Here is a 17,222-nt window from a genome sequence, read left to right as displayed (position 1 = left end):
TATCCTATCTAACGGAATTATGGTTCAGTGTAACCTAATTGAAGTTGTCACATTTTTTTGGCTTTTTAAATATATCACAAGATTTGGTTTTACGTATAATCGATTCCTATAATCCGTTTTGTGAAACAACGCGTCAAACATAGAATATTATTATTTTTTGTGTGAGGATCATGGGGTTTGATGAGGCGTTTAGTATATATATATATGCATGTGTGTTGTCTACTGTGAGACGTGTCCTTCTTCACCAGCTATTCTACGATTCAATGAAAATTTTGAAAGTTCATCAGCTAGACTTACATTTCTTATGCATGTCCAACGTGTATATATGGCATGAAGAAGCATATTTAACAGTCAGCTACAAAATAATAATTAGTTCTAAATCTACGGTCTACTGAATCTGACGAATTGAGTGTTTCCTCATTATTAGATTATTAAAAAAAACTTTGGCTGCTGACTTTTTAACGAAAGACCGTATCCTATTTTCACTTAACATTGTGTCCACGTTTAGGATGTGTAGCGGTAGTTACATTAGCTTTTTTTATAGCAGTATCTCTGGTGAGAGTTCCGGTTGCTGTTGATAAAACCATCCGGATTTTTGTGGTAAAGAATTGTTTAAAGTACTTACGTTTGAAGGGGTGATGCTATTTTTTATTCTAATGCAAATTGCTATCACCGGCATGCAAACAATAGTATATCTTCCATGATGCTGTTGAGGAATCCATATTTCTTATTATCTCTGATGTTATCCAGGAGAAATGAGAGATTCATTTGGTCACAATGAATAAGACAATGATTTTCGATGAAAAATGTTTGTCCATTTGAGGCCGATTTTTCCAAAATAGTACATTTTAATCCATCATCTTAATCCTGACATAAATTAAACCTTGTTTATCGCTCTTCTCATAATCAAGATAACGAATTACCTTATTCTGACATAAACTGATCCTTGTTTATCATTCTTTTTGTAAATAACATGCGCTCATCCGCATTAATATGAGACGTCTATTTCAAAAACTTTATTTTTTACATAACCACTTTAGATTGAATATGTTAGGTATTTAACATACTTGTGAGATCTTTTGTGTTTATAGTGAATAAGACAATTCAGAAGCAGGACGCCTTAAAGAGAGCTTTCTTCGGACTTACTGCTAACTTTAAAAATATTTGCCCCATCACGCATTTCTTAAAACTTGTATGTCTAATCTAAATCAATAAGGATAAACTTTTTCTTTTAAATAAACATAATCTTAATATTACAACAATTAAAAATAACCCAAATTCCAGCAGTCAAAAGTTACGTCCTGGACCACCAAAGTCTCGTTTCTAATAGTATTGGGTATTTTGACAAGAAAAGTGATGCGTATAGAAACTTAAACGGCGGATAGAGGCATCTATTGAATAAAGTTCACTTTCAATCCGTTGAAATTAAGTATTTATTCCAACAGAATACGAAAAAGACAAAAGAGAAAGAGATGGTAGAGAACGAAAGTGAACAGTCCAGTCTAACAGAAAGCTCTTGTTTGAGTGAGAAAGAAGATGAAACAGTGAAAAATGCCGCTTACAAGCTGAATGATAATAATGTGACTCAATTTAAGCAAACCATACTTTCTAATCCTGCTCGCCACATATACTGGATAACAGGATGTTATACATAGTATAAACACGTTGCCTGGTAATATTTTTATAGATGGAGAGGCCAAAGTGAATTCACACTAATGGATGACTATTATGATATGGTCCTCAGTTCTATACTTCATAATCCCCAAAAGAGACCGATTTAAAGATGGTGGATACAAACGCAAATAGTGTCTAATAATCATACCAAAAACTATATACGTCTGTTGTATTTCAGATGCATTAAATCATTGAAACAATAGAAATACCTACAATAAAATCAATAATGTTAGTATACATCAAGACTTACTCAGTTTATCTATATCTGGCAAGGACACTATTGATTATGAAGACGTGGGGAATGTTGTTCTACTGAAAGTTATTGGTAGATTTAGTGGTTGTTATCTTCTATTGCAAAGTGTATTTACATATATATTTCTATGGTATAGGGTACAGCGTAGTTGCATATCTATACTAGTGCTCGAAACTATCGATTGCGTATCATTCGAACAGGCGCATATTCGCACCAAAACCGAAAGGTTGGAACGCTACTCCATACGAACAAGATGCAGTGGTTTTTATGTTGCTTTTGAAGTTTATGCTATCGCCGTTTAATAAAAAGATAAATTGCATTCACACATATTTTACAAGCGGATACAAATGATAATGTATCTTTGAAAGGATATCAATTCCAAAATAATTAAAAAGGACTTTTATGAAAAAAGTCGATAATAAATTTATTACAATATTAATGTCATGGATTAGAGGGGGGTATATTTTATAAAAATTAAGCGTAAACATCAACGCCGGTCCAGTTAGCAGTAGCTAAAGGACAATTGTCCACACTATCAGGATTGTTTCCCCACCAAGTTGGGAAATGAATTTCTGAGTTCTGGAACGCAAAGAAAATCACAATGGCACAAATCGCCACACCAGAGTCAAGCGCGGCAGACAAGACATAATTATATTTTCTCCACCATGCATTAGCTTTGCGTTTAATCACATAATTGAAGATGAATCCAATGAAGGCCCAACAGGGAGCTACATTGGTAGGCGCGGGTGGGTAAGGTGTAGGTCCCAACATAAAGACGGGAATACTGATGTGACGAACCCAAGACTTGGGATACTTTTTCGTCAACAAAAAGAAGGGCACGGGCAATAAGAATCCAGCCAACATAAAGTAAGGAAGTGCGGCATATAAGGATGAGCTAGCCAAGAATTTACCCGGACCAATCAGACCCCAAATTACGGAGGAAGCACCAAATAAGCCTGCATTAGGACACGTCCAAGGATATGCAGCACGCGTACAGACTTCAGGAATAGAGTTCATCAAATAGTTGGTTGTACCAAGTGATACAAATGAGGCGATGATGGTACCGACAATCTGGAAAGAAAACATGTGACGAGGTGGGATCTTCATGTAATGTCCCAACTTTAAATCTTGGGCAAACAGCAATGCTTGACGCACTGTGATATAACCGTACGTCTTGAAAATCATGTTGCCGATAGGATGACCAGGTCGAATGGCACCATACACCCATTCGGTGATCATGGAGATAGTAGGGGATTGAGATGTAATAGCTGTAATGATACCAATAGGCAATAACCAGACAAAGGCAAGCACCACAGCAATAATTAAAGCCCACCAAGGCATATCAGAGGGGTAAACCACGACAGTAGCAAAACTCATGCCTAATGCGACCAAAAACAAGATAAAATACCAAATATCGGGAACCTCCTTGTAGTGATCCATCAAACGAGCATGGATATCATCACCGGATTGACGAGCATTCTTGATACGATTATAAATATCCTTACCATTATACAAGAGGGTATGTGTAATGATGGCACCTAAAGCAGCTAAACCTTGACCATAACAGATAGCAAAGAAACCGGTGATACGAATAGGAGAGTAATTGGCATAAGCTTCTTCGTCTAAGTATTGGCCAGGTGTAAGCACACGATCACGATCGAATTTGGCACCGTAGATATCATACTGGTTGGTGTTATAAAAGGGGAATTTCATACTTTCCCAGGTATTCGTATAATAAATGATGGGTACAAGGAACCAGATAAAGAACACAAAACCAGCGAACATGTTTGCTTGTACAACCCAAGGGATAGCAAGAGGACTGGGATACCAAGCAGCGAGTTGACTCCAATCCAAGGTAAAACTACCGATACCTAAACCATTAATACCTGAACCGATCTGTGAAACCAGCACAGAATCCTTTTTGATCCAGCAAATCCAAGAAATAGAAGTCAAGACAGGAATGATGTAACCGGGGAAGAAATACCAAACAAAAGAACAAGTAAAAGCAATCAAGAAAAACTTGTTACGAGACAAACCAAGACCGGGTGAAGTGGCTTCAGCATCTTGTACGTCCTTAGGAGTTTCCTTGTGCAAAGTATGGAAAAGTGTAGCATTGACAAGATTGATAGGCCATACCATCTGTGCAGGACGTACAAGGAATCGACGCAAAATACCAGCAAAACCAAAGCCCAAAAGACTGGTGGTTAAGACTAAGAGAATACCTCCACCGAAACCCCAATCCTGACCGTAATAGATCTTTTGTACAACGATAATATCAATGGCATCAAAGGAGGTAGCAGCAGCGTTAGCCATGACAGTAATCAATACATGCTCTTTGACATTGAAGCGACCAGGATTCAGGTTAAAGCTGAAACGACCCAAAGGAACAGTGTAATTAGGAAGGATCTTTTCGGTAAGTCTTCCTGCAGGGAAAGCCACCAGTTGTACAACAATGACTTTGATAGTTAAAGGATTAGCACGGAACCAGAAAAACTGAGATGAGTGTGCGTTAGTATTGAATTTAAAAAATTTTACATGTAATCATAAACATGTATTTACCTGGTTGGAAAAGGAGATGGCACAAGAGAAGATGATACCCCAGAACCATGCACGGAAAGTGGCGGTGGGTAAGGTGGGATCATCGGTAGGTGGGATAGCTGATCGAACCTCTTCAATAGGTGAATCTTCCAAAGGATCAATCTCATGTACAGAATTGCTCAAGGATTCACCAAGGACATACTTGTTTGATTCCTGATCCGGATCAAACTTTTTATCCATAATAGTATATTAATAAAGTTTTTTTTTTTTTTTTTTTTTTTTTTGTTGTTGTTTCGTATTTATATAAAAGCGCGGGAAATAGAATTGAAAAAATTTGTGTATCCAATCATTGCATAAATATACCTCTAATTATGAAAGCACGCCATCATTCTCGAATGAAAATGCTTTTTACCCAAAAAAAGCGTTAAATTTTTTTTTGTTCTTTTATAACCTAGTCTTGCGTTATCCACACATGCGATTGCGTATTATTTTTCTTTTTGTAACCTAGTACGGTTTCATTTTTTTGTGGGATGTTGTTATACTTTTCAAACATGTAAACTATGTTCTGTAATTTCTGTTTTGCTGAATAATAAAATTCGTGAGAATGAAGCTGGGATTCTTATTGGCTTAAAGCAGAGTTGGCGGAGTGGCGTCATTTAACAATTTTTTTTTTTGGACCCTTCTCCATATTCTGCGCGACAATTTTAAGTTTTTACGCATCCATCAAACTATGTTTTTATAAGGTGTACCTTTAAAAAGGAGAAAGTATTTACTGACCGTGTGCCACAAATGAAAAAGTTAATCTGGTCAATTTTAAACCTCAAGCGATGACACATTCCGCGTTTACGGACGATCTTTTATAGCACCTTATTATTTATTTATAATCAGCTTTTACTGTTGCCCCCAATTAAATGGCAACCAGGCCCGTTCACAATATATACAAAGTGGGAGGTTTGGCTGACTGTTAACATCATGGTCATAAGTGCTGTAAAAATTTAATGGGGATAATCAATCCAGGTGTATGTCTACAGAAAGTTACTCTAAGGATTTGCTGACTGATTGTAGCCAATCATTCCGAGATAAATAGCATGTTTACCGAATCTTATCTTAACGTTCACCCGTGGGACATAAATTAATGTGAAACATAAACCTTGATCTTGTTACTGTTGATTACACAATATCAGTAACATAATACGTCTTTTTTATTTTTATGGTTGCATCATATCTATGCTGCGTGACAGAATCTTGTATGACACTATTTAAATAGCCTGATGTACCCGAAATGTCGGGTAGAAGATCATTATGAACCCTCCCCTGGTATAGGTTTAAGTTATGAATGGAAGAAGGCCAAGTAATTACAACCTTTTTTATTCCCGTTCATAAAAAAGGAATTGGTCTTCATCAGGATCACACATTTATTCCATCATTTTAAATTTAGGGAGAAAGCAAAAAAAATCTGCATAAATTTGCATAGTATAAAAGAAGGCTTGCAATGCGAATTTTAGAACATGCTTTTTTTTTTTTTTTAAAAAAAAAAAAAAGAGTTGATGTTGTTATTCTAGTTGTAATAAAACTCTCCAAGTAGTCGAGTTCTACCGCTTCTTACTTCTTCCCCCCTTTGCTTCAAAAAAAAATTTTTTTGTTTATTCAGGATACTTATTTTGCAGCTTTTTTCAGAAAAGGGAAAATAACGCTTTTTGTTGGAAAAAGAGGGGGAAACCCCATTTCCAATAAAAGAAAAAGTAAGATAGGAAAAAGAAAGACAGAGAGAGAGGGAAAAAAAAAAAGGCCATGATTGTGCTCTTCTAATGTTGTGAGAAAACAATAAGGGGAATCATTTGTTTTGAGGAGTTGTGGCATTACCTTGCATGTAGACTGCACACTCCTGGCTATATACAATACCATCTTGATATTGTAGCCAAACAGAAGAGTATATCAACCTACATTTCTTTCTGTTTTTTCTTATTCTCTCTTATTTTTTTCAACTTTTTCTCTTATTTCTTCTTTTTTCTTGCTTCATGGTCTTGATTCGACGGGAAAGTAATACTGAGGACTACTCCAGTAATACTAACAAACATGGGTCTACGCCCACCAATACTAATGGTAATGGGGGTCAAGACAACAACTACAACAGCAATACGAATCCCCTTCCTGTTGCCGTCAATTATCCTGTGGTTGTGGGAACAAACGTAAATGGATACCCTATTGTTGGCACCGGCAATAGTAACAATCTTCCTGTCGTTGTCGGTAAAGACAGCAGCGGGCAGCTGATTGGTACGAACGGTAATGTCATCCCCGTCACACCCGTTATACCTAGCAACAATGGTGGTGGAAACACTGCAAGTAATGGTAACACTGCAAGTACTGGAAACTCTGCGGGCAATGGCAACACTGCAGGTACTGTTGCTACTGGCGGAAATAATAGTCCTGTGGTTGCGAATGTACCTTACAACAACAACAATGTCCCTTACACCAACAATGGATATTCTAATACGAATACAGGCTATAGTAACAATAGCGAAATTGAGAGTGGACAACACATGCCTACGAAAATCATCATCATTGTTTCGGTCATTGGCGCTGTAGCGGTTCTATCTGCCATTGGATTATTCTTCTTTTGTAAGAAACGAAGAGAAAAGAAGAAGGAAAACATGGCAAATGCATTCTTTGAATTTTCGGTGGATAAAACAAGTGATAAACCATCAAGGGTAGGGCCACTGAAGAAGAAGTTTCAATCTAATACTCCTGACAGTACAATTTGAAATTGCCTTTTTTAAACAAAAAACCAAAATAATGACCAGACAATGTATTTATATATAATAGTGCTACACTCCCCCCCAATTATTTCTCTCTCTCTAATTTTCTCTCTTTTTTTTTCTTTTATTATTATTATTCGCCCCAACAGTCATTACCTCTCTTTTTTTAACTATTTTTTATACATGTTGCAGAGAAAAGCACAAAATTAAGCAGATTGATAAATGCAGATTTATTTGTAAATATCGGAGATTGATTCTTCTCCTTTATCATTTGGGGGGAGGGGGTTACTATGGAAAGGGGGATTGCTTTGGGGGGAGTCCACTTAGTCACAAAAAACCGTAGATAGCATCGAAATATAATAAAATCAATTATAGACGGTTTTTAGATAACCAAAAAAAAAGTTGTATAGTTATGGTCATTGGATGCGTCGATTTTTTTTATATATTTGAGAGTGCTTAGTTAAACGTACATTGGCTCTTTAGCTTATTCGTCTCATTGTTATTTCTTACACTGCCAACCAACGTCAGAATTCTTCTCGATACAAGAAGATTACCAAACTACCTTCCGATAGCTGACAATGCGTGTAACTTTAATGTCTAGTCTTGTTTTATTAGATAAAAGTCTATGACTTTATTTCCAACACCTCATTATTAGGTCATTACATATATAAAACCGTGCTTGATAACAAGATTTAATCAAGCTCATGACAGCATGTCTTTCCGGGTCTAAGCATGTATATATCGGGCTTCCTGGTTGGTGCTAACTACTTTTTTGAATGACAATGGTTTTTCGCAAGATTTTAAGGAGCTTCTATAATTATTTATTCACAATATATATCTTTGTCGCCCTTGACTGCGTTTAGTTAGTAAAATATATATTTTTATAATAGTCTTTTTTATTCATTTACTTCCACATGTCATAAAGTTTTTTTTTTGTCTCTTTTCACCTGGTGAGGAACTTCCATATCTAATGCTTGCACTCATCATTTGTAGAGCTGTAATTAAGAAGTTGGTATCAGTAGTCAGGCTCATTTCATAATGACAACTCAAGCAAGCATGTAGTTCGAAAATAGATGACGTAAAACAAGTTATCATGTGAAAAATCACAGAATTTAGACTTGATGTTTAAATGTTTATGGTTGGGAATGCTACGTATATACATTGAGCGATTAGCTTTTAAAATTTGTAGCACTGTATGTGTAACCCCCTACAATCCTTTCCTTGGCTATTTTTAATACAGCAATAATTTATTATACATAATATTTATCTAACTATAGATAGAATTACAAGAACAATTGAATAATACAAACTAAAAGCACAAGTGTAACGGAACTTGCTACTTTACCAGCGCCAGATTCTGTAGCTTCTGCTGCCTTTACATCATTCTTATTGACAGGTTCCTTTTCATAGTTATTAGGATCCCAGACACTTTGGGAGATATAGGGGCCCAAGACGGGTAAATCATCTACATCCGTGATATTTAACAAAGCCTGTAATGATGTAGATCTTGTTTCTACCCATTCGGCAACGCCCATACTTTCACCGTCGGTGAATTTCATGTTATTGTCAAAGTTCCAGAGAGTCCACTGTGTCAAAATACCAGGTGATTTGGGGGTAATAGTTAAATCCCATTCAACCTCTTGACGCAACATTTGTGTCCATGCTTCAAGACGGGGTAAAATGACGCTTGATTTGAAGACGCGCTTGACTAAAGTGGTAAGCACTTGCTCAAATTCGGCACGATAATAAGGAGAGTTGATAAATGCCTCAACAAGAGGTCGTTTTGAATCAGGTCTTGAGAAGTTGGAATAAGGTGTGGTAGACATGTAGCGAGGAGCACCTGTACCGAAGGTTTCATCAAAATCATACGAGATTAATGTCCAGATATTAGAGCTGGTTTCAAGTGTCAAATAATAGTTACTGGCTTGATGCCAAATACCGTCCCAAGAACCAGACAGGTAACTCCAGGCCAAGTGAATCATGGTGTGTTGAGGGTGTACCAATTTCTCGATATTGCCTTTGCTAGCTTCATCTACAGCGGTAGCAGGATTAATCAAACTGAGGTCACGGATGAACTGGATGAGAGGATCCTTTTCGGTGGTCTTGTTAAAGGTTTTCTTGTAGTTTCCTTCATCAGCAACTTCATAGATAGTATCGTTGTAAGAGGCAGGCAAGTCATCGGTATAGACAAGGTTTCCTTCAACCTCGGGAGTCATGGCATTGCCCTTGTAGGTAGGACCGGTGTATTGGAACTTTTGGTTACCAGCACGCAAGACATTGTTGATAAAGTTATCAGTAGCATCATCAATCATCAGATAAAGACCAAAGGCCTCTCCATTAATAAAGAGACGTACAAAACTACCTTCTAAAGAAGCAGCACCAGAAGCAGCCAAAAGATCAAGCATCAACTTTTCACGGCTAATGATTGGAAAGAAAAAAATTAGGTTTTTTTTTGTTTCACGTCAGTTCATAAAAAGGGGGAGAGGAAAGCTTACACGAAAGTGGGATCCGTTTCATGGGCTCTTAATTTAACGACAGATCGGCCAAACAAGAGTTGTTTATCGCCAGTTTGTAAAAACTCATTTAATTTGAGCTTATAAGATTGCTTGGCAAACTCCTTGGTCGATTTACCGCTATTCTTGAGACCTGCCATCGAGAACGAAAAGATTTCTCCGTGAGAGATGTATGTCATATTGTAAACTTCGGTATACTCATAATCACCAAGTGGGTTTGTCAAAATCTCGCCCAAGCCTGTAGCGTTGGTGTTCATAATAATGGTAGCAACTTCGTTAGACCGATTCATATTACTCATAAGGGCTAGTGATATTTAAAGTAAGTATACAATGAAATAGATATTACAAAAATAAGGACCTTACGGTGGTAAATAGGGTGGTAGGCTTGAGGAAGAGAAGGTACATTGAAAAGAGTTTGTGTTCTGTTAAAGAATTCGTTACCAGTAGAGGCAATTCCTTGTGCTTGAGTACGAGGAGTTTCGGTCACATCACCTAGTGCGTAGGCATATTGGTCGCCAGAGGGAGCAATGCCTTTGAAAAGATTAGGGTGTTCAGCAGAAGGGGATAAAGGATATGCCTGTCCTGCAATCACTACTGTAACGCTTTGTTGGGCTTGGGGAAAAGCAACCACTGCGTACTCAATATCTGCAGCCTTGACTAGCTGTAAGGAAAGTATAGCTAAACCAAAGTAGCTAACAAAAGACCTCATTGTATAAAATAAAATAGCGAGAGGGGGATAGAGAAAGGAACGTATGTAAAGAAGAAGAAATAAGACATGATACAAGATGAGTATTTATAATTCCATTTTTTAGAATATTGAGAATCGATATTTTCTCTACCTTCCCTTTTGTTAAATGCAAATCTTTTTATAGAATTTGTATATCACCATGCAATTTAATACACTTCATTAAGATAGCCAATTATCTTTCTTTTTTTAACACGTTAATTTCTTATGAAACAATACGCCCTCATCTATGGTACGTCTGTAAAGGGGTATCGTCATTTTTACTGGTAAAGAAAAAAAAAAAGAGCGAGTGCAGAAAAACCGGATCGAGAGATTTACAGAAAGTCTCGGTTTTCCGCGACTTCTAACAACTCTATGTATTAAATTATCAACAAATAAAAAAAACGATCGCTAATTAACATTTCCACATCGTTGGCACACTCCTTTCTCTCTATACGCGGATTGGTTGATTAGTGAAAAGAAAACGTCAGCAAAATCGCCGATTCCTTTTGTAAACAAGGCTTGCTTCTTCAAGGCACAGACCACTTAATACTGTTCAAACGCTCATAGCGATTAGCTTTTATCCGGTCAATATGTTTCTGTGTAACTTGTGTTGCTTTGGAAAACCTAGTCTTCATCTTTCAATAGTGCCGTGTAACATATACAGCACATGAAGCGCAACTGAACATTGGCGCTTTTTTTTTTCGATGGCTTCGTGTGACTCGCTTTTATTTTTATGTCTTTCTGCTTGTATGCGCTGGGTGTCAAATAGAGTGTTCCCAAACGAGCGAAAAAAAAAGCCAGGGGATCTTTTTTTTTTTAAGAGTGTGAGGTAGTCATGTTTCGACGTTTATTAGTACAAACAATCCGACAACGTAGTGCAAACTTTAACGCTCGAAAAGTTATCCCTTTGAAATCACTCATTACACCCATTAGCAGCATGAACGTTCAACCTTTCTCAACTAGCAAACCTGTTGAACGAGGCATTCAACAGCTCTCGAAAATCGAAAACTATGACTCGAGTACATACAAGACACTTGCATTTTACAAGTTTCACAAGTTTACGAAACCTGAATTAGAAGCCTTTCGTACCCAATTATTGACCGATCTTGGTGAATTTGGCATTGTGGGCCGAATTTATATTTCGACCGAAGGTGTCAATGCACAAATTGCCTGTCCCGAGGAATGTTTAGAAAAACTCGAAGAATATCGCAAGAATGTGTTGAATCCCATGTTTGACAACAACTTGATGGAATTAAATATCGGTACTGAGCATGGTAAGCGTTCTTTCCGTGCCTTGCATGTTCGTATTCGTAAACAGGTAAGAAAATATGTCTTGAAAAAAAAAATCGTACGTTAAAATTTTCATTTACAGCTTATTGTGGATGGATTGGATTCTAGCACCTATGATTTAGATAATGAACCATCCCACTTATCACCTGCAGAATGGCATGAAAGATTAAGCACATATGAGACACAGCACGGGGAGAAACCTATTTTGATCGACATGCGTAATCATTACGAGAGCAAGATTGGATATTTCGATGGTGCGATCTGTCCTGATGCCGATACTTACAAGGACAGTATTGACGCTATGAACGAAATTTGTGAAAATTTACCTCGCGATCAAGAAATCTTCATGTATTGTACTGGCGGTATTCGTTGTACCAAAGCAGGCGCTATTCTTCAGTCGGCCTCCAAGTTTAATACAGTGCATTTGGTAGAAGGAGGCATCACTTCTTATGGAAGATGGGTTTCAGAACAAGAAGATAAAGAATCTTTGTTTCGCGGAAAGAATTTTACCTTTGATGCTCGTATGGGAGAAAAGATTACAGATGAGGTCATTGGTGAATGTCATTTATGTGGTACTCCCAGTAACAGATACCAAAACTGCTCTCATGCATCCTGTAATATTCTCATGTTGTGCTGTCCTTCTTGTGCAAGCCAATTTTTAAATACCTGTGCTCGTCTTCCATGTTATGATACAGTGAACGAATTTATTCAAACGGGCGCAGAACATTTTGAACCCTCTGGCGCTGTCATGGTAGATGGCGTACGTGTCTTTATGAAGCAAGGTGAAAAGGATATGGATGCCAGTTCCAAACGTGTCGTGATTGGTAAAAAAGGTGTTCGCTGTGACCATGAACACACACGTCGTACACGTGCAATTGAAATCTTGGGACAACCTGGTGAGATCCTGAAAGAATGGGCCAAGGCGGGTAGAGATCTCCCACCTAAGCCTGTTCAATTGTAAATAAAAAATAAAAATTATTATTAGACCTAATGCAATCGTACCCTTTTTTTTTTTTTTTTTTTTTTGAAAATACACATGGTGATTATAGATCATCGTATGTCAACGGATAAACTGATCAGATTGATACAACTTGTGATAATTACAAAATATCATCTTATAGTAAATCATCAGATCATCATTTTCAGAAAGGCATCAAATCCGTGCATGAAAAAAGCCATGTGTTAAAGATCCATTTTTGTTCACCCGATAAATGACAACTAACCCCACACGTGTGTGTACACACAGAAAGAAACGCGCTTTTTTTTTTGATATGATACATTTTATTTATTTATTATTATATTTATTTATTCTTTTTGACGGTATGAACTTTTGCGACTTAAAGGACCAGTGCTACGTCTTTTTGGTGCCTCGTTATAATCCTCGGGATGAATGAATGAACATCTCTTTCCAAACAAACAGCCATCGCCCACTCTAATTAAAACATGTATATTAATAAACCGCACATCATAAACAATCCAATTTTTTCTGCTTCTATTTTACCTGCATGGTGCTGTGGGATGAGAGAATTTACAGTGTTTGTTGGTACAATTGGGCCAATAATCACAACGGTTCTTCATCTTAGGCATATGTGATTGAGTTTGTTTACAAATCTTTTCTTCTCTCGTCCATTCTCTCTTCTCGTTATTTCCTACTTCTTCCATTTTTGGAGGCTCGCCTGTTAAAATACCTTCATTTAAAATCTTGTTCCATGTCGAGTTATAATTGAGGTTATCGAAAACTTGGGGTGATGTTGTTTTGGCAGCGGCAGCAGCAGCAGCGGCGGCGGTGGCTGCAACCGTAGCAGCCGCTGATTTAGCGGCAATCTCGGCAAATTTGTTCTTTTCCGAATGCAAAGAGGATGTGCTGGTGGAAGGGGTGGTGGCAGGGGATGTGTGATTCTCTTCCTCAATCTCTACTTCCACATCGGAATCACTGGCTTCCGTACCTCCTTGGATATGACTGTTTAATAATTGGGATGCAGTGGTTGCTTCTATTAATGCTAATTTCGAGTATGGCGTGGGGTTTTTTACGGATTTGGATTGCTCGGGTAAAGTGCTGATATGTTGACTTGTTTCTTTAGGTGTCTCGCTGATAGAACCGTTTACTTCTTTTTCCTCCACTGCGATAGATCTAGAGTTATCTGTGATGATGGTTGATTTGGGTTCCTTTTCTAATCCTGCAATATAACGTTGTGCTTCAGATGCCACGATGGATTCTGTGCTGTTATACTTGGCAAGGGAAGGTCTAGGCTCCTTAGCTAAATAGACAATATGTGTATGCGCTTCATCTACAACGGCAGCTTCGTCATCGACATGAGGTTCTGCTTCGTGATAGGATGCAAGGAAAGGCTTGGGAGTTTCGGCTAAAGAAGCAACGTGTGTAAGCGCTTCAGCGGCAATTGCAGCTTCGGTTTGGTTATATGTAGCAAGGAAAGGTTTAGGTTCCTTGGCTAATGTTGAGATATAGGCCTGAGATTCAGAAGCAATACTGGATTCGGTCATGTTGTATGCGGCAAGGAAAGGTTTGGGCTCCTTGGGCAAGGCCTTGACAAAATTGTGCGCTTCAACAGTCACTGTGGATTCGGTGCTGTTATAAGCAGCAAGGAATGGCTTGGGTTGCTTAGCTAAAGATTGCACATAGCGTTGACTCTCGACAGCGACAGTAGATTCAGTGCTGTTGTAAACAGCAAGGAAAGGTTTGGGTTGCTTAGCTAAAGCTTGCACATAGTGGCGGCTTTCAGCAGCAATGATGGATTCAGTATTGTTATATACAGCAAGGAAAGGCTTAGGCTGCTTGGGTAAGGCCTGTACGTATTGTTGGCTTTCAGCAGCAGTAGTGGATTCAGTATTATTATAAGCAGCAATAAAAGGCTTGGGTTGCTTGGGCAAAGAAGCAATGTATTGTTGTGCCTCAACGGCAATCGCAGATTCGGTACTATTATAAGTAGCAAGGAAAGGCTTGGGTTGCTTAGGCAAAGCCTTGACGTAGCTCTGGGCTTCAACAGCAGTGACGGATTCTGTGTTGTTGTAAGTAGCAAGGAAAGGCTTGGGTTGCTTTGGTAAAGCCTTGACGTAGCTCTGGGCTTCAACAGCAGCGACGGATTCTGTGTTGTTGTAAGTAGCAAGGAAAGGCTTGGGTTGCTTGGGTAAAGCCTTGATATAGTTCTGAGCTTCGACAGCAGTGGTGGATTCAGTGTTGTTGTAAACAGCAATGAAGGGCTTGGGTTGCTTGGGTAAAGCAGAGATATAGTGTTGAGCTTCTAAAGCTGTTGTGGATTCGGTGCTATTATAGCTAGCGATGAAGGGCTTGGGTTGCTTGGGAAGAGCAGAAATATAATGTTTAGCTTCAGCAGCGGTGGTGGATTCTGTATTGTTATAGGCAGCAATGAAAGGCTTGGGTTGTTTGGGCAACACGGAGACGTATTGTTGATTTTCTAAGGCAATTGAAGCTTCGGTGTTGTTATAGGCAGCAATGAAAGGCTTGGGTTGTTTGGGCAAAGCAGAGATATATTGCTGGGCTTCTGCGGTCACCATGGATTCGGTGTTGTTATAAACAGCAAGGAAAGGCTTGGGTTGCTTAGGTAAGGCATGAATGTATTGGTGGGCATCAGCGGCGATGATGGATTCAGTAGCGTTGTAGTTGGCGAGGAAAGGCTTGGGTTGTTGTTCAGGGACAGTAGCAGTCTCGAGAGGTTTAAGATCAGCAGCAATATCAATGGGATTACAAGGGGCGGCCAATGAGTCGGAGACTTGAGGTTGTTGGATAGCAGGAGCAACCTTAGCGGCGACAATTTTACTACGAGGCTTTGTCAGATGATCGATTTGCTTATCAGCAACGAGTTCTTCCAAAAAGGACTTTGGTTGTGGCTTGACCAATAAAGGCAATGATTTAATAAAAGATTGGGCAACCATAGTGGAGACAGCTACAGTCTCTTCATAACGTGCAAGTGAAGCTTGTGCAACCTAACATTAAAATCAGGAGAGTGGGACCAAAAGGTTAGAAAAAAAAATGTTGTTTCAAAAGGATGGCTTCATAATTTTTAGGTTACCTTGATAGCGGAAGCATCCGTTTTTTTTGCAATAGTGGTTTGATCTTTTGCATGCTCGATTTTATCAGTAGAAACAACTGCTAATTTTAGAATTTACGTGTTTAGTTGCTTATAGTAAAAAAAGAAGGGTCATAACTCACCATTCTTGGGTTTAATATCCCTGCTTTTAACTTGGGCCTGTTCAGGCTTCTTTGCCTTTGCTAATAAAAAACTAATGTTAAGTATTTCTGAAATGTGTCAAAAAAAAATTATAGATCTCTATTACCAAACACGAAAAAATAGAGAATTGCAAGACCTGCGACGACAGCCAGGGTGGTATTGATGATAACGTAATCGTAAGATTGGATCAAGTTATTCATTTTTGTTTAATAGTTTTAAATTTTTTGTTGAAAGGGGAAAAGCCCAAAAAAAATTGCTCAAAGGCTATTTATTAAAAAATCTTTCTCTTTGAAAAAAAAAAAAAAAAGAATATTTGGGACCCGATCCAATCACATTCTAATACGAGATTTTGTTCATGGATCACATTTTGAAACAAGGCCCAAATAAAACAAGTATTATTCTCAAACCTAGTCTACCATGTATCATCTTTTATTGTTAAAATACCCTTCTTATTGATTATCATACACTTTTTTCTTATTCATTTTGGCATACGCGTGGCACAAAAAGTGATTCTCATTTTTAGCACACATAATTTAAGCGCTCGTTCTTAATTATGAAAATGCCCGTTCACTTTATGGGGATTTGTGCGAGGTTACATTACCCAAAAGTGTATGTTTTGATCAAATGCTTCACTATAATTGGAGTAAATAACATCTTGCTTCCAGACAAGGATCTATACTTGCAATTGCAAATACAAAGAGTAGGACCCATTCGCCCAAGGAGTACATATACGGATCATGCGATCATGTAGTCACTACTGACCTTTATCAATTCAGGAATATCGCTAGATTTGTGTCTGTTGTTGTTGTTTATACCCCTGAGAATTACTACGAGTGTTGGAGCAATTTATACGTGTGTTTCCGGGCTGGGATATTGATAATGTTAACCAATTGGTTTAGTTACCAGAAATATAATTAAATGATTATATCTGCGACACATTAATTTATATTTACATGGGCAGTGGCGTAAATGAACGAATATTTCGACGCCAGCATATATGTTGATTCTTCGGACGCGATATTTGCAATTATTAAACTGAAGCAGCTTCGGCATTGCTTTCCAATATCACTTCTAAGTCGTTTGTTACCACACAACCTTCAGATATCAACCCATATACTTGATTAGCTATATAAATCAGTTCATCACACTATTGGTTTTTTCGTTATAACTGGATTGATCAAAGAATTATAGCAAGTTGTTTATCAGTTACATGATTTGGGCTACCGCGCGTTTTTTCTATTGCTTTAAAAAAGAGTTGATGTT

At 37.9% G+C, this 17,222-nt stretch overlaps 6 protein-coding genes across 6 annotated transcripts; 3 read left to right on the top strand and 3 right to left on the bottom strand.

The window, feature by feature from the left end:
* Nucleotides 1-208: 208 nt before the first annotated feature.
* EV154DRAFT_481829 (uncharacterized protein) lies at nt 209-2,229 on the top strand (the record flags this gene model as incomplete). The annotated part of the gene is made up of 5 exons (XM_051598422.1): nt 209-319; nt 469-600; nt 1,055-1,192; nt 1,446-1,644; nt 1,919-2,229. The coding sequence occupies 5 exons, from the start codon at nt 209-211 to the stop codon at nt 2,227-2,229; spliced, it is 891 nt and encodes a 296-aa protein (XP_051457254.1).
* An 83-nt stretch (nt 2,230-2,312) lies between these two features.
* On the bottom strand, nt 2,313-4,746 carry EV154DRAFT_465138 (OPT family small oligopeptide transporter). The gene is made up of 2 exons (XM_051597683.1): nt 4,487-4,746; nt 2,313-4,420 (listed from the first exon to the last, which is right to left on the bottom strand). Exons 1-2 carry the CDS (start codon nt 4,703-4,705, stop codon nt 2,402-2,404), a joined length of 2,238 nt encoding a protein of 745 aa, XP_051457253.1. The 5' UTR covers nt 4,706-4,746; the 3' UTR covers nt 2,313-2,401.
* Nucleotides 4,747-6,431: 1,685 nt separating this feature from the next.
* Nucleotides 6,432-7,470, top strand: EV154DRAFT_243145 (uncharacterized protein). Its single transcript, XM_051594557.1, has one exon. It carries the CDS (start codon nt 6,484-6,486, stop codon nt 7,225-7,227), a length of 744 nt encoding a protein of 247 aa, XP_051457252.1. The 5' UTR covers nt 6,432-6,483; the 3' UTR covers nt 7,228-7,470.
* A 979-nt stretch (nt 7,471-8,449) lies between these two features.
* On the bottom strand, nt 8,450-10,480 carry EV154DRAFT_510346 (coth protein-domain-containing protein). The gene is made up of 3 exons (XM_051601698.1): nt 10,098-10,480; nt 9,717-10,038; nt 8,450-9,639 (listed from the first exon to the last, which is right to left on the bottom strand). The coding sequence occupies exons 1-3, from the start codon at nt 10,441-10,443 to the stop codon at nt 8,505-8,507; spliced, it is 1,803 nt and encodes a 600-aa protein (XP_051457251.1). The 5' UTR covers nt 10,444-10,480; the 3' UTR covers nt 8,450-8,504.
* A 918-nt stretch (nt 10,481-11,398) lies between these two features.
* Nucleotides 11,399-12,712, top strand: EV154DRAFT_421513 (Rhodanese-like domain-containing protein; the record flags this gene model as incomplete). The annotated part of the gene is made up of 3 exons (XM_051596030.1): nt 11,399-11,779; nt 11,834-12,305; nt 12,474-12,712. 3 exons carry the CDS (start codon nt 11,399-11,401, stop codon nt 12,710-12,712), a joined length of 1,092 nt encoding a protein of 363 aa, XP_051457250.1.
* A 297-nt stretch (nt 12,713-13,009) lies between these two features.
* Nucleotides 13,010-16,190, bottom strand: EV154DRAFT_510341 (uncharacterized protein). Its single transcript, XM_051601697.1, has 5 exons — nt 16,066-16,190; nt 15,941-16,000; nt 15,801-15,880; nt 13,253-15,714; nt 13,010-13,183 (listed from the first exon to the last, which is right to left on the bottom strand). The coding sequence occupies exons 1-5, from the start codon at nt 16,157-16,159 to the stop codon at nt 13,057-13,059; spliced, it is 2,823 nt and encodes a 940-aa protein (XP_051457249.1). The 5' UTR covers nt 16,160-16,190; the 3' UTR covers nt 13,010-13,056.
* Between the last annotated feature and the right edge of the window lie 1,032 nt (nt 16,191-17,222).

Source organism: Mucor mucedo, assembly GCF_025094135.1.
Source record: "Mucor mucedo strain NRRL 3635 chromosome Unknown EV154scaffold_50, whole genome shotgun sequence".
Taxonomy (NCBI): Eukaryota; Fungi; Mucoromycota; class Mucoromycetes; order Mucorales; family Mucoraceae; genus Mucor; species Mucor mucedo.
The sequence above is the reverse complement of the archived record's forward strand: the minus strand, read 5'-3'. Positions and strand labels throughout refer to the sequence as shown.

Coding starts and splice junctions, on each gene's coding strand:
- EV154DRAFT_465138 (XM_051597683.1), bottom strand. CDS start 4,705: ATGGATAAAAAGTTTGATCCGGATCAGGAATCAAACAAGTATGTCCTT. Junction 4,421..4,486: donor CCATCTCCTTTTCCAACCAG/GTAAATACATGT, acceptor CACTCATCTCAG/TTTTTCTGGTTCCGTGCTAA.
- EV154DRAFT_243145 (XM_051594557.1), top strand. CDS start 6,484: ATGGTCTTGATTCGACGGGAAAGTAATACTGAGGACTACTCCAGTAAT.
- EV154DRAFT_510346 (XM_051601698.1), bottom strand. CDS start 10,443: ATGAGGTCTTTTGTTAGCTACTTTGGTTTAGCTATACTTTCCTTACAG. Junction 10,039..10,097: donor CTACCACCCTATTTACCACC/GTAAGGTCCTTA, acceptor AAATATCACTAG/CCCTTATGAGTAATATGAAT. Junction 9,640..9,716: donor GAAACGGATCCCACTTTCGT/GTAAGCTTTCCT, acceptor TCCAATCATTAG/CCGTGAAAAGTTGATGCTTG.
- EV154DRAFT_510341 (XM_051601697.1), bottom strand. CDS start 16,159: ATGAATAACTTGATCCAATCTTACGATTACGTTATCATCAATACCACC. Junction 15,715..15,800: donor CGGATGCTTCCGCTATCAAG/GTAACCTAAAAA, acceptor TTTTAATGTTAG/GTTGCACAAGCTTCACTTGC. Junction 13,184..13,252: donor CATCCCACAGCACCATGCAG/GTAAAATAGAAG, acceptor TGTTTTAATTAG/AGTGGGCGATGGCTGTTTGT.